This window comes from Parasteatoda tepidariorum, chromosome 1 (genome assembly GCF_043381705.1).
Source record: "Parasteatoda tepidariorum isolate YZ-2023 chromosome 1, CAS_Ptep_4.0, whole genome shotgun sequence".
NCBI lineage: Eukaryota > Metazoa > Arthropoda > Arachnida > Araneae > Theridiidae > Parasteatoda > Parasteatoda tepidariorum.
In genome coordinates this window covers 90,914,839-90,929,909 of record NC_092204.1, presented here as the reverse complement: position 1 = coordinate 90,929,909, position 15,071 = coordinate 90,914,839, and the positions used below count along the sequence as shown (strand labels likewise).

At 29.7% G+C, this 15,071-nt stretch overlaps 1 protein-coding gene across 2 annotated transcripts; it reads left to right on the top strand.

Moving 5' to 3' along the window:
• Window positions 1-1,539: 1,539 nt before the first annotated feature.
• LOC107454634 (uncharacterized) lies at window positions 1,540-9,015 on the top strand. 2 transcript variants are annotated; one of them, XM_043040770.2, is made up of 5 exons: window positions 1,540-1,868; window positions 3,840-3,969; window positions 5,505-5,641; window positions 6,245-6,404; window positions 8,656-9,015. In XM_043040770.2, the coding sequence occupies exons 1-5, from the start codon at window positions 1,829-1,831 to the stop codon at window positions 8,894-8,896; spliced, it is 708 nt and encodes a 235-aa protein (XP_042896704.1). In that variant the 5' UTR covers window positions 1,540-1,828; the 3' UTR covers window positions 8,897-9,015. The 2 variants fall into 2 exon arrangements, with proteins under 2 accessions (XP_042896704.1, XP_071039914.1); XM_071183813.1 differs by lacking the exon at window positions 1,540-1,868 and adding an exon at window positions 3,396-3,714.
• Window positions 9,016-15,071: the final 6,056 nt, after the last annotated feature.

Genomic DNA, 15,071 nt, shown 5'->3' with positions numbered 1-15,071 from the left:
ATTAGGTTCATAATTACAAGGCTACAGAGTTGAACATTAGTAGTCGTAACCCAAAATTGGGTCGGCTGTTCAACAGCGAATGTAAAGAAATAAAACTATTCCACTGATTTCTTCAGAAAATATAAAACAAAATATGTACCAAAGAAAGGGGATTTTTTAAATCAAATGTTAGTGACAGTAAAGGTCAGCATTTTGTCAAAAATGGAGGCCAAGAGTGGGGAATTATTTTCTTTCGTGCGTCATGTGTTCGTTTATTTTATCGTTTGTATTTTTTAAGGCATACTTTATAAATTTGGCTATTTATAAGCACAGAACTTCAAATTTATGGCAAATACTTTACATTAAAAACACTTTTGAAACTACTAACCTCCTTCACTCGAAAAACAAAGGGTCTAAGAAATCATATTATTTTTAGGTAACAATTGAAATGGATTTCGTTTTATAAAATCTCACTTCCAAAAACATTTAAACATATTATTACTAGAAACAATGACACTGTAAAGAGTTAAATATGGACTAAAATAATTCGTACTATTGGTATATTCAGATGGATAAACAATGTTTCGCTAGGGGAACACCGTTACATCTAGCGGTCCGTATTCCAGCTGCTAACTACCGAAGGCTGAAGTAACTCGGTACAAACGGCTGCTTATATACCAAACGGCTGCTTATATTCATAATTACTGTTCTTAAAATAAATGCTTGTAATTCTTATCAAAAAAGAGTTGGAAATTCTGTATATAACACTGATAGCTAGTTAACCCTTTGTATCACCGCGTTACATATCTGCAACATACATGAAAATTCAATCCTATAATGAGGTGGATTTACCTATAAAATCGAACTAAATTCAGGTAAAGAAACTATTGCAAACTCGGGGGAACCAAGTCTTGGTGCAGCTGCCAATATTATAATGCGTTTAGTAAGAATTGTTCCACGATATAATTGCAGGATATACAATTTTTTTTGCAACAATCCCCTTGATTGTATATTTGGCTGGAGAGATTGAAAAATGTGGTGTGAGACCTTGTTACAATAAAAACAACAATTTCAAAATTTTTCACATGAAGTTTTAAATATATTGGAATTTTTGTGCTATTTTTCACGATATTGGAGATGTTCAACAAATGCTTTTTATCAATAAATTTTTAATTTTAGGGTTTTAATTTTTTCATTATTTTTAACACGCTTAATATGATGTATTCTATCACCCACGTAAATATTTCTTAAATCAGAGTTGTTGAGTTACAAAGGGTTAATGTTTAGCAGGGGGAAAAACAAAAACGTAATAGAGATTACAGACTGATAAGAGATAAAAGACAACTATTAGAAGAATTTTTAAATTTTCCTTAGATCATAAGTTATGTAAGTATTCTATTTTTCACTAATGCGCATTTCCGCGCTGTCAATCGCGTTTATTTACACTCATATGAAAAAAGATTCTCTCTAAAAATGAACAACTGAACTTTGTATGTTGAAACTCAACAAACAAGGATATACGTTGTGTATATATTTTGTCAGCCATGACCTTCTGCTTTCAACCCTATCAAAAAACATCTTGACAGTTTGACTGAAGAGTTAGTCCAGCATGTAAACGTCATTTTGATGTCACGTAATAAAATGTAACAAGGAAAGTGTCATGCACAGAAAATTATGGTATATCACGCAAAACATGGAAGGTCAACTCAAAATTATCTGGTTTGTCAAGTGAGAAAATACTAAGAATCTAACCGTTTTTAAATATCATCTAAATTCAATTTAGTATTGATATTACGTGCTTCCTAATTGAAAGAAAAACAAACGCCTTCAATTTTGACAACTAAAGAAGATGTTCGGAAATAATGCTTTCATCACATTTTTATGCTTTGGTAAGCTTTTATATATGTGTCCTCCTTGTAGCATAAGTTCATACTTTTCTTAGTGCTTAAAAAAGAAAGCATTTGTAGTGCTTTTTAATTTTTTTGCTGGCTTGCTGTGACTGACTATTTAAAAAGACAAATTTTTTCAATTGTATCTATGAAAATTTTTTAAAAAAAATATTGAAACTATTTCATTTAAGGGAAATGTATAAGGGAATTTTTTTAGACCAGATTAGATTTGATTTAAATTGTTATAGTTTTTAAATATTTTATTTTAAGACTTGGTATATCAAGGTATTTTCTGTATGCATATATAGCTCGCATGCAAAAATCTAGACTTCTTGCATCAGAAACAAAAAGACCAATTCCAAAGATCCACTATATTATTAGGTTATAGGTATAGAAATATTGCCCTATTTCATCCTTTTAAGACTTCTTTTTTCATTTTTTAAAATTCTTGTGCTATTCTATATATATATATATATTCTCCCCTACGATTTGAAATAAAATTAAGTTTTATATTAAATAGCTAAACTAATGTAGANTATATATATATATTTCATTTTATAATGACTGGACAATTGTAAAGTGCGAGTGCAAAGTAGAAATTGTAATTTTTGAATTTTTGCATCATTTTAAGTAATGTAATTTTAAATGACAAATCTGATATTTCAAAAGTGGTCAAATTGTTCTTTAGTTATTAAATTTCAAAAGTGTCGAATTTAAAATTTTTTATTTCTAACTAAAATATTGCAACCATATGTACTAGATTGCGACTGACCTAAGTTTCCATGATCATCGTTTATATATGTCGCAAAATTGTTTGTTTGTAGAAAAAAAGGTACATGTTCGTGTCTAAATTCGCCATTTAGTTCATAGTTAGCACATATTTGTTAGCATATTTGATATCAACCCTTTGAATCACTGAGATTCGGAAAATGTGATCATTAAATTGTTATAGTTATTCAGAGTGATAATTTTTTTTCCGGTTCACTTTTCCTCATAGTAGGTTATTCAGAATGATAACAACTTTTCCTCGTGATTCAATTTACCCGATTCAATGAAACTGTTATTTGAATGAGTAGCACTATAAATATGGTATAGTGGATAACATAAATACCAACAGATTCCTAAATTGTTGATGATTGTTTAAAAAGTTTCATGAATTTTACTCTCTGCTGCTCTCCCTCTTTTTTTAATTTTATATTTCGTTTTATGCTTATCTCCTATTTTTTATTAAATATTTGTTAGTAAAATAAAAATTTGCAACAGCTTTAGCACTTATTGTATTTTAAAATTAGTTGAACAGTTTGCAACTAGCTTCTACAGTTTCCTAACATTAGCAGAAATTCTGAATTTATAATAAAAATAAATAAAAACAATTCACCATTCTAACACCATTTAAGCATTTTAAACCAGCAGATTGCGGCATAAAAACTGTTCTTCTCACTCTTAAGAAGTTCAACTGAAAATATTGTTTGCTAAACCTAGATTGAATTTTTTATTTTATTGCAGCATCTTATTACTGAATTGCAGGTCCCACAGTAGACTGAATTGATTCGTAAGACACGGTTTTCAGAAGATAACGACATCCCGCATTGGATTGATCATAAACACTGGGTTCTGGAACACTGAAGTCAAGCATCGCTGGCTGTGGTTAGTAAGCGGGTGGGTGACCACTTTGATCAGCCTACGTCGAAACCGAGGGTGCGCTGTATCGGTCCTCGTTAAACTGTTCTACCGTAAAGTGCTAGACTTCATGCACAGGTCATCGTTCTACCAAAGCAGGGGAGCGATCCCTTCTGCAGAAGCTGGTTTTTATTTTTCCGCTCCATCCAACTTAGTAGTTATTTTGGTAGTGTTTTTCTCCTCTATTTTATTTCAAAATTTCTTTTGTAGTTCCTAATATGTATTTTTTGACCACATTTATCTATCAAGAATTGTCATAAATGAACCATAAAAAGCATTTTTTTCTTTTAGCTGTAATATGCTGCAAGTTTGGCATGCCAGAAGATTTCTGTTCTCTCAGTTTTAATGAAAGATGTCGACGACCTGATTATTTATATGATCCATTTCCAGTAACTTCTAACCAGCTACTGACACGATGCTCGTAAGGAAATAAATGATATTTCGATTTGCTTTTATAAATGAATATTTTAATAAGGAAATAAATTATGCTTAGTTTTTCATAGTTTAACTAAAAAACTATGAGTTTAACTTCTCTCTATCAAATGCACTGTCAAACGCAAAATTTCAAAATTTCAGGGAAAAATTCGTGTTCTGTTTTGTTAGTAGGAGATAGAAAGTTAATTTCTGAGCTAAGAGTAGCACCATGTTATATTGTAAAACAAATTCCCGTTCTTTTCACAGACTTTTTGTGATCATTTGATGGTTTTAAGCAGTTTCGTTTTTTTCTGCTTTTTAATCTTTATCATAAAAGATCTGAAAATGTTCTTTCAGATACTGGTTCTTACCCTGCATTTTTACTTACTGTACGATAACTCAAGTTTTCTTTTTCAAATTTCACTATTTTACTCTGATTTTGCGACAGTTATTTTATGGTTTTGAACATCGTACCAATAAAACTGTAATTCGATTTTATTGTCAAATTAAAACTTATCTTATTATTATAATTTTTATATATAATTTTTTATAAGCTGACAGACAATTTTATACAGGTGGGCAACTATAGTCTTAAACGTTTTTAGATTTAAATAATATTTAAATAAGTAAGACTTCTAAAATAAAAATAGCTGAAAACTTTTCTCCATACTGAGCTAGCTGAGCTGCGGTTGCTCTGAGGAAAGAGCTCTCGCGCCTGTACATGAGGCGACCTGGTTCGAATAACAGGGTCGACTGGTCGTGCGAATGCTGCTCTCAGCTCGCACTGACTGTAATGCCGACATAGTTGTTTTATAGAATTTATTAATAAAATAACGGAATTTATATGTTTAAATAACAGTACTTATCTGCTAAATTGCAACCCTTTTTTGTGAAGTGAACGGTTTATACTAGCACACCAGCTGGCAGATTTTTTTTATCTGCCAATACAACAGATTTTTTATTACCATGTTGTGTTGATTTATAGCCTTTTAAAACGTTGTCTTTGCTCTTTGCTTTACTACGGGGTAATTCAAAATAAATATAGCGATTATGAATGGTTATAACCATTTAATGAAAAATAATTTATCTATAAAATTTACACAGAATGTAGAAGGAACTTCAAAATTACGTATACACGTGTCACAAATCTTCTATGTGACATCCTTTGGTCTCACGAACAACATCTAGCGGTATCTCTTTCATGCCATACATTCTGAATCATTTGTGTAGTCGCGGACGCAAACGCATTTCAAATGCGTTTTTTTGAGTTCTTCAAACGAATCGAATTGTTGAAGTTCAAAATTTTCCTTTTTCTTTGAAATAATATTCTAATTTAAATCTCATAATTTCCCTTGAATTGCAGTAATTGTTCAAACCGTGTGTTCCTTTGTGTCATTTCATGATTATAGTTATTTAATAGATTGATAATTGATTCAATCAACTGATTTGTTGATTACTTTATTGTATTAACTTGATTCTTTAGGCCTCGATAAATAAATAAAATTATAATAATTTGAGTGTACAATAAGTGTTCATTTTCAGAGAACACCTTGTGCATCGCCAGTGCTTGATTGATTACGAAAACGAATGTGGAAAGGAAACTTGGAATATCTATGGACTCCATGCAGACATGAGAACTCTTAATAAATTCTGTGAAGAAGGTTCAGTTTTGTTTAACTGTAAGAAATTAACAATTTAATTGCTTCTTATTTTCGCATTTTTTAGCTTACTGCCATGACCATTCTTAATATAAATTTTTTACAATCCTCTAACAAATTCCACAAAAAATTTCATTACGCTTTAAAGTTAATGTTTTCAAAAAGAAAATACAAAAATAATAATGAAATATAACGAATTATGCGAAATTAAAAGTATAAAAACCAGCTTGATTGCGAGAAAAAATAAGAGAGGAGTAAAGAAACATCGCCGTGTTTCAACTGGCAAAACATGCAGACTTTAATATTCTCCCCCTCCCCTAAGAAGGGCACAAAATTATGTTGTTAGAGTAAAAACTTTTATAACCTCTAACTTCGAATAGAATGGAATTTATTTTTAACTATAAGCAAAATATGATACTTAATTTAATTTTTTCATTTAATCGTTTTTTTAATGTAAGCATTTCTTATAGTAACACATGGATCAAATTACCTTAGACAACAATGTAGTATTTAATTCAAAATGTAGTATGCAATTATTGTATACAATGTTTTTCTTTCTTAAATAATTTTTATTTTATTTTTACAAAGCAGTTTTTATAATCAAGAATTTGTTTATAATTGTAGCTCTTGTCGAAAATGGGGAATGCTTTAGCACATTTCCCTCAGCCTTGATTGATGCTCGCCTTGATAAATGCCAAAGCAATATACGCAGTAGAGACCCAGAGAAATACGACGAAATATTTTTTGTGTCAAATGGAAATGATGATAAGAAGAAACAGTGTTTGTAAGTATACATTTGTGGCAGCAAAAAGATCTAGATAGCGTTATAAGCGAAAGCAAATCGAGAGATTTTGCATAGCACTTTATCATACGTTTAGAACAGAGCTAAACTTGTTTTCCTAAGTGATTCTGTGCTTTGTTGAGAAATTTTGGCGCATGAACTGTGAAGCTCAAATTGCGATAGCGTTAAAATTAGGGGAAACCGTAACGCTTGGAAAAACCTTTCTAACAATTAAATATTATTAAAGTGACGCTACCGAGTAGGAAATTAATTATGGTTTTTGTGATTATTAACTTAAAGAATAATAATTTTTCCGAATTAAGTTAAACTATTGAAAATTAGTGAAAAACAAAATATATGCAAATAATTTTCAAGAGATTTGTTTAAATATAAACACTTTGTTAATGACATCAAAATTTCCCTCCAAAAATATCTGTTACAAAATTGAAATTTTTTTTATTTTATAAAACTAAAAGTATCTTAATATAACTTTTTCTGGATAACTTCAATTACCTGATCAATAACGAAATTTTCAAACAAAGTTTAAAGAATTTTGTCCCATTCATCCAAGTCTAGCCAAGTAGCCCTAGAAGTTTTCTTTTGGATTAAAACCAGGACTATGGCTTGGCTAGCTTAGGACCTCAATTGTTTCATTCTGAAACCAATTTTTGGTTGATTGGGACACATGGCATACACATTGTCTTGCTTAAATTTCCTGTCAGGCTATCCTGGATGTGAACAAAGGGGTATAGGGTGCCGTTAAAATAGTTGTTGAGGACAACTAGAGTTCGTTTTTTCCACAAATTCTCTGCAGTTTACATATATCATCATACGCTAAACCTTTCCACACCAATACCAAGCTACCATTCGTCTTCTTATCGAAGAAATTGAAAGGTTCTGTTCATAAATAGTGCCAGTAGTAATTATTACCACCCAAGACATTCAAACTAAGCTTCTTTTTGACTGAAAAAACAGGAATTTTCCAAACAGCCTCTCAAGTTATGACCTCATTTGCCCACTTCAGCTTCTGTTCTTTATGATGTTTTAACGATCTTAATTTTATTTTTAATTTTTGGAGAACTGTATTCATTTGAATTTGATCGAGAGAACTGTATTCATTTGAATTCGTCAGATGATCATAGTGACGTCATTTGTACAATGTGTGTTTTATCATATTTCCCAAGAAAAGAATAAGACTGAGGGACAATTGACAGTTCAGGGTTAGAGTGAGACAGTTTTTTTAATGCTATTAATTCGTTTTTAAGGCTATATTTTTATCATTTACTCTTTGGGTTTGGTGAACGGAATCGATTGCCTATAGATCATTCAAGTAGATCATTCAATTCAATTCTTCTATAGGATCTTTTTTTTAAGAAGAAAAAAAATCTGAAGTGCGCAGTAATGTAAAAATTGCCAGCAATTATTAAATAATTAGCAGTATAATAAATAACTTTATAAAACTAAATATTAAATAACTGTATAAAAATTACTAGCAGCTAGTAATTTTTACAATGTAAAAGTTACTAGCTGCTACAGCCTGTAGACAAAGTCTATCTACTCTGAAGCGCAATAGGAGGATTAACGTGTTTCAAAATTGTGGTTTTTTATGAGCCTTGCTATTTTGTATTATAAGCTACCTATCGCAAACTTTGGTTTACACTTGTGTTGTTTTCAGAATTACGTGGAACTTGACAGTATTACAGGCATGTATTTTAAATGAAAAATGCTTGCTCAGAATAAAAGTAAGAAACGAGATAAATTTCTGTTGTCTTTTTTAATCTTATTTATTGCTCTTTTAACATTAAATATTATTATTTTCTTATAACGACAGGGTTGCTATAAGAATTGGCTCTGTTACGGTTTTTTACTGAATATACTAACAAGCCCGAAATCACACAAGTTTCGAAGTAGGATATTGAGTACTAAATTATTATTGTATCAGGCACAATTGTGCAAAACGATTATTGAAAATCTCTACAAAATAGTGCTGCGTATGTGTCAATAGAAAAAAAGGAGGCCACTTTACCTCATTTGTAATTCCATTAACATTTGTGCTATATGCTTTTTCAATCAATTTAAAAAAATCACAAAATTAAATTAAAATAACGTTTTTATCATTAATACTACACCTTACGCACATTTAAGGATATCCTCTGCAAGTTTTTGATGTAGAAAATTTCGAAACATTTGCGTTGATTTCTATTTTAAAAATAAGTCCTTCGACTGATCAGTTACTTTTTTTTTCTTTTTACAGCCTTGATATCATGTACGTAACCTGTTTTATTGAAGCAGTATCTGAAGATTGTGGAAATACAGCTAAGGAACTCGTTCTGCAAGCATTGAATGATAACGGTATGAATAACACTATGTGTACGAATTACGAAGATGAAGCTAAGATATTCATGAAGGATATGAACTTAAGCTTTGCTCCAAAAATTTCACTTCAGGATTTTATACTACTACAAAGTAAACTGAATGCGACTGAGAACTTCTAAGTCACGAAATTTTCCAAGCCTTGATACAATAATTTCAATTGAAATGTTTGGGAAAAACAATGGCACCCAATTTTTTTTCTGAGGATGGCAATCTTACATTAAACATTATTTTTAATACAGTTGTTTGTCTGTTTTAATCCAAATTTCCAGGATATTCACCCGAAAACTTCTCAATGCGATTAAAAAACTCATTAACAACATTGCAGGAATCATGCTCCAGAAAAACTATTAAATATAGCTTATCTATATATTCTTAAAAGCGCATTCCATTATCAATTTCTTAAATACATCTCCTAAGTAAAGGATACTGTACTAAAGCACACTATTCTTAAAATACTTAAAAAATAAAGCACTTTAAAATTTGTAATTTTATAGTTTTTAGCATTTTTTGCTTTAAATTTTAATCATTTTTTTTCACGTTTCCTATTTAAAAAAGACTTTGTAAGAATCCCAAAAACAGATAAATGAAAATTGTTTTTATTTTCATTTTTTAATCGATAAACATTAAGAAAAGAAAAAATGTAAGAGTTAAACCCTGCCTATGGTTTTCAAATGTACTCTGTAAAATAAACTTTTCTTTAATAAAAAGTCTGAAATGGTTATAAGTTTATTACAGTTTAACTATTAGGCAATACTAAAAAGGCTGCATCAATATTAAAATATAGTATAAAATATAAAGCCTTTATTTTCTTATTATTAATAATTTTCTTATTAAGATGTATTATTTTTTTTTCTTATCTAATAATTAAGAATTTTTATAATTTAAGAGACTCCGCGAAAAAAAATTTGCTCCCATTTTCATATCTATACATCTATACATCTATACATCTATACATCTATACATAATAATAAATGCGGCTGTGTGTGTGTCTGTCTGTCTGTAATCACAATATATCGCCCCAGAAGCTTCGCCCAGGCACGAAACTCGGCACATAATTGTGTTTTGACATAATGAAGAAGTACTTTTTTTCTTTTTCAAAAATTTTGATTAGTTATTTAGTTATCAGTCATTTTGTAAGTCTATGCTTTTCGTCTGCTTTTTCGTCTTCAAAGAGCCATATTCAAAAAACTATTAAAAAATGCATATACTTTTCCCCACTCTTATAAATGTATGCTAATGCGAACCTTACAATTGAAATATTAATTTTCGACAACTTAAACCAATAATATACGAAGGAATTAATAATTTAATTGTAAAGTTCGCATTAGTTTACATTTATTAAAGTGGAGAAAAGTTTAACTTTTGTATTAAAAATGTGGCAACATATTCGATACGTAAATAGAACGCTTCGCTTTGATATATTTGTCGCTGTTCATAATTGTTATAATAAGTTTTTCTTCTTCTTTCCACGCTCTTTTTTTTTTTTCTTAAGCGAAGACGATAATTTTTATAGCGATATTGTAGTACTTTGTACAACTAAAAATTCTTTTCACAACACTTTAAAAATATTTACTTTATTTTCTTTATATATACAGAGAACAGTCGGCAAAGAATTCGATTAGGTTGAAAAACATTTCGCTAAAAAGGAACGAATTCCAAAAGAAAAAATAAACAACTTAAAGAATAAAAATGCTGATGCCAGCCAATTTTTTGAAAGTTAACTTAGAAATAACAAACCAAACGATGTTAAATAACAAACCAAACGATGTTAACAAAATGACGTAGAAAGCGCAACTAGATCAAAATTATACAAGCACAACTAGATCAAATTATAATACCTGAGTGCTTGACGTAACAGATATAGAAATAGAATTTGATACCATAAAAAATTATATAGAAATAGAAATTGATACCATAAAAAATTTATTCGTTTTCGTGTTCTTTTCATGTATTTAGCATTTTAGTTTTTTTTTTCTTAAGCGTTGTAGCTATATAATTTCAAACATCCTCAAGAGCTATAACACATCTGCAGCAGAACTGGATATGAAGACAAAATTGCTGGACAGGAACACTTTAATTGTCCACTAATCTTCAGATTTCCGGCTATGTTTTAAAAAACTTTATTTGTGAAAACCTTTAGCTTGGCGAACAGCTGGGCGCCTTTGGCGGCTAGTCTATAATAAAATAGATCTTTCAGCACCAAAAATAAAGATTATTTAACGGGAAGAAAAACTTTATTTTGGAGATAAAGATTTTTTTTGAAGGAAAATTATAAGAACAGGTTGTATATAGAAATAATATAATAATATATCGAATAATATTTTAGTTCTGTAGTACATAGAATTAATGGAAAATAAAAATATTATTCAGCTGAAATACTCATTTATAACGACGAATTAATATTATGACCAATCCTGAATATACAGAAGTTCTAAAACTAAAGAACACATATTTGGATTTTATCACAAATTAATTGAGTTGAGTAGAGTTAATAGGGAAAAAAATTTCAAGTGCCAGTCGTTTGCTATTGGATTCTCTTTCAGGAATTTTAATTAGGAGTACTTTGAACAACATTCATGGCAACTAAAAAGGTCTATATTTTATCTGGCAGTGCCGAACGGATGCCTCCAGCACGTCACACGTGGGTAAATTGGGGTATTTGCTTATGGCACGTATCAGTAATGCCAATCAGATTCAACATATGCGAGTGACGTCACTTGCAGGTATCGAATTGAAGATAATAATAAAATTAATCCGGCGGTATAATAAAACGAGATTAATAGCTGTAAAGGTAACACGCCCTGCACAACCACGTAATTAGACACAATCATTTGATCTCATCAGTATTTTCTTCTAGGATTGCAAGTACTCCATTAAAAGAAAAGAAAAAGGCTTGACATTTTTTTAAAGTGTTTTAAAACCTATTTTTACAATTGAAATCAATGAAAAAGACTTAATCAAAGAGACTATAAAGAGGCTTAATCAAAGGTATTAAACTCATCTAAAGTAAATCTTCAGGAAATTTAAACTACAGAATTAAATTGTGTTCTTAAAAATCATAATTTTACTAATCGAATTTTTAAAAACTCCCTCCATAGACAACCAAATAGGCTTCTCCCTTTTTTATTCGTTTCCAAATAGCAAGTCAACTATATTTTGATGTGTTTTCTAATAAGTGGCAGTATAAATTTAGTCAAAAATGCCTGATTCCGGGTTTATTTAATCTACCAGATATTTTCCCTTACAGTGTTTTTTATTGAATATCTAATACAATTTATTGAATTTCTAAATACAATTTATTAAGATTTCATAATAAATTGTAATGGAATCTATTTTAAATCAACCGAAAGGAGCTTTGTAATTATACAAATAATAGCAACTTTTTCCAGTTTGAAAATTCTTTAAAACCTATTTCATAAAAAAATAAATATCGATGAATAACACATTTACGAAAAATATCCATGTATCTAAAAAAATAAGCATAAAAAATTTTGCATGTCAAAATTAATATTGTTTAAATCTAGTAAAAAAAAATTGATTTAAAAGGAGTGTTAAATTGCAAATTGCACAATTTTATTTTCAAAAATTTGAAAAGACTATGTTACTTTTCATTTTAAGTGAAATACGTCATACTTCTTAATGCGCATTACCTTGTCTAGCTTGCTTACTTTGTAAATATTTGAGTATTAACGGACTTAAACCAATGATTAAATGTAAATTTTTTTTGTTCAGAGCCAGCAATAAGTTAAACAAATTAAAGATCCAGTATTTTTTAATTTTCTTTTTAAGATTGAAATTTATTTATTTAATTAATTGAAACTCTCTTGAGATATCGTTTGACTTTTTCCTGTATGATACATGATTCTTCCTACTGTATTTTTTATCGCATCCCATTTTTTTAATCTTTTGATTGCGAGTATAAAAAAATAACCAGACCGCTTTCACTGATATTAAATGCAAATAAAACCAGGCGAAAACTATTTTTTTCTTCTTCTCTCGAAGAGAAGAGAAGTGAATTGATTCTTCACATTACGTCTGCTGTGGTATAGTTGTTTACGAATTTTCATAAGTTTGTTGGTTCTAGTATAAGGCATTATGAATGAAAGCATTATAATACTAATCAATAAGCTTTAAGTTTCATTTGTAGTTCGATTTCTAAAAATCGTTGTTCAAAATGGTTGTCTCCCAAAAGTCAATTGGTTATTAGTTAATTCGAAATATAGCTAAATTTTTATTCCTGATTCTCTATTAGAATATGATGGCTCTAAAGTCATGATTATCAAGTGGAACAAAATTCAATTCATAAAGTGAGATTTGTTGACATTTTTTTAAAATTATTTCTCGTGATGTATTTTTTCTGGTACTAAAGAGAAGTAAAATGGAATTTCAGAAATCGTCTGCCATCAGAAATCGTCTGTTGTGGAATTTTTAACAAAATAATTCAAAATCTTGTGAGGCAGATATAAACTGGAAGATTAGTAAGTAATCAATAAGTTTTTAATTTAATTAATTTATGTATTTTTTGTGAATTGGTGAATTGTCATAAGTTGTTGACACATGACCTGATTTTCTATTATTTCTTTTCTATGAAAATGATTGTGCTATAGTAGCTGTTTAGGTACTTAAGTTGAAAAACTATTACTTTGATATTCACTATCAAAGTCATAGTCTTTGATATTCATTATCACATAGTATATTACATTTAAATGTTATATGCTATTGATTATAAAAATTGGTACACTCAAATTAAGAATATTCAATCCAGGCTAAATTTTATACCATCTTTTCTTTTTTTCTAGTATGCTAGATATTTTCTTTTAGTTAAAAAATTCTAAAATTATTGTTTAGTTTTCTGTAATGTAAGCCGAGATTAAAAGTTGATGTTCCATCTGTTACTCTTCCCTGGTGATCGGCCAGAGGATTGGGGTTCCTAATGTTCATTTCTCATTTTACCCATTTCACCATAAAGTTTCGAAGCCGTGGTGGCTCAGGGGATAGAGCGCTCACCTCTCAATGAGATAAACCGGGTTCGAATCTCAGCGATAGTTGGTTGAAACGAGTTCCACACACACAGCTCGTACCGACCACAGTGCTAACGTAAAATATTCTCAGTGGTAGACGGGTAGTGGGTTAAAATTTTCGTGCCGTCAGGTTAACCACAGAAGGTTTTCGTGTTTTTCTTCTCCATGTAACGCAAATATAGGTTATCAAAAAAGTCCGTCACGAAAGCAAACGTTGGTCGTCATGAACCGAAAATTAGGTCGGTTGTTCAGCGACGATCATGAAACAGAAATAAAAATAACGAATGGAAATCAGCGATTTTTGAGAAAGTTAAATATTCATTAATTCTAAGAACGTAAGTTTTTGCATTTGACTAAGTAACTTCAGATATCAAATGCAGTAGTTTATAATAAATTAAGATTAGGCTTTCAAACCGTCAAGATCGAATCCCAGGATTAGAAAATCCGATCATTTGATCAAGATTTTAAGGCTCTGCAACTTTTTTTATTTGTAGGAGATGCAACTGCCAAATTTGACAAAGAATATTAAATCAGGCACGTTTTAAAAAAGTGAGACCACGCCTTTCTTGAAGTTAAGTTTTTAATATAATGAACTAACTAGTCCTTGTTTTAGCATTTTACAAACGAGAAATCTGTATGTCAATACAATAAATTAAAATATTATATCTTACAGCACTTTAAATCACACTGCGATCCCATAACTTATACAGGTTGATCAGTTATTGTCAGCTAAAAGAAAGAAAAGCAAAAAATAGAAATGAAAAAGAAAGAAGTAAACTGACTAGGAGTGAGTAACAGTAAGCATAACAAAATATTACGAATATTACGCCTGCGAACTTAAAACGCACATAACTGAGTTAAAAAAATCATACAGTCCTATTATTTTTTTAGATAACATTAAGTGTTATTTACACTTGCTCCAGTTTATTTTTTTTCTGACCCTAATTGTTAAGCAAATCTTTAAAAATTGGTGTTATGGACACAAAGTGATATATTAGGTCAGTGGCAGCCAGTTTTTAATTTTTAAAAAATATTATGAATTTCTAAAAAATAAAATAAATAAAAATTTGAGAAAATGAAACAAATAGTTATTTAAATTTAAATTATTAATCCTGTTGGATTTTTTTAACTGCGTTTTTAATAGAAAAGTCTACAAATATGGCACACGTATATTTTAGAATTTCCGCACAGAGCACGACGGGATTAAAAAGATCTCAGAATTTTTTAAACATTGGTATAACTTAGAGGATTTGAAAGTTAATTTAAAAGCTTC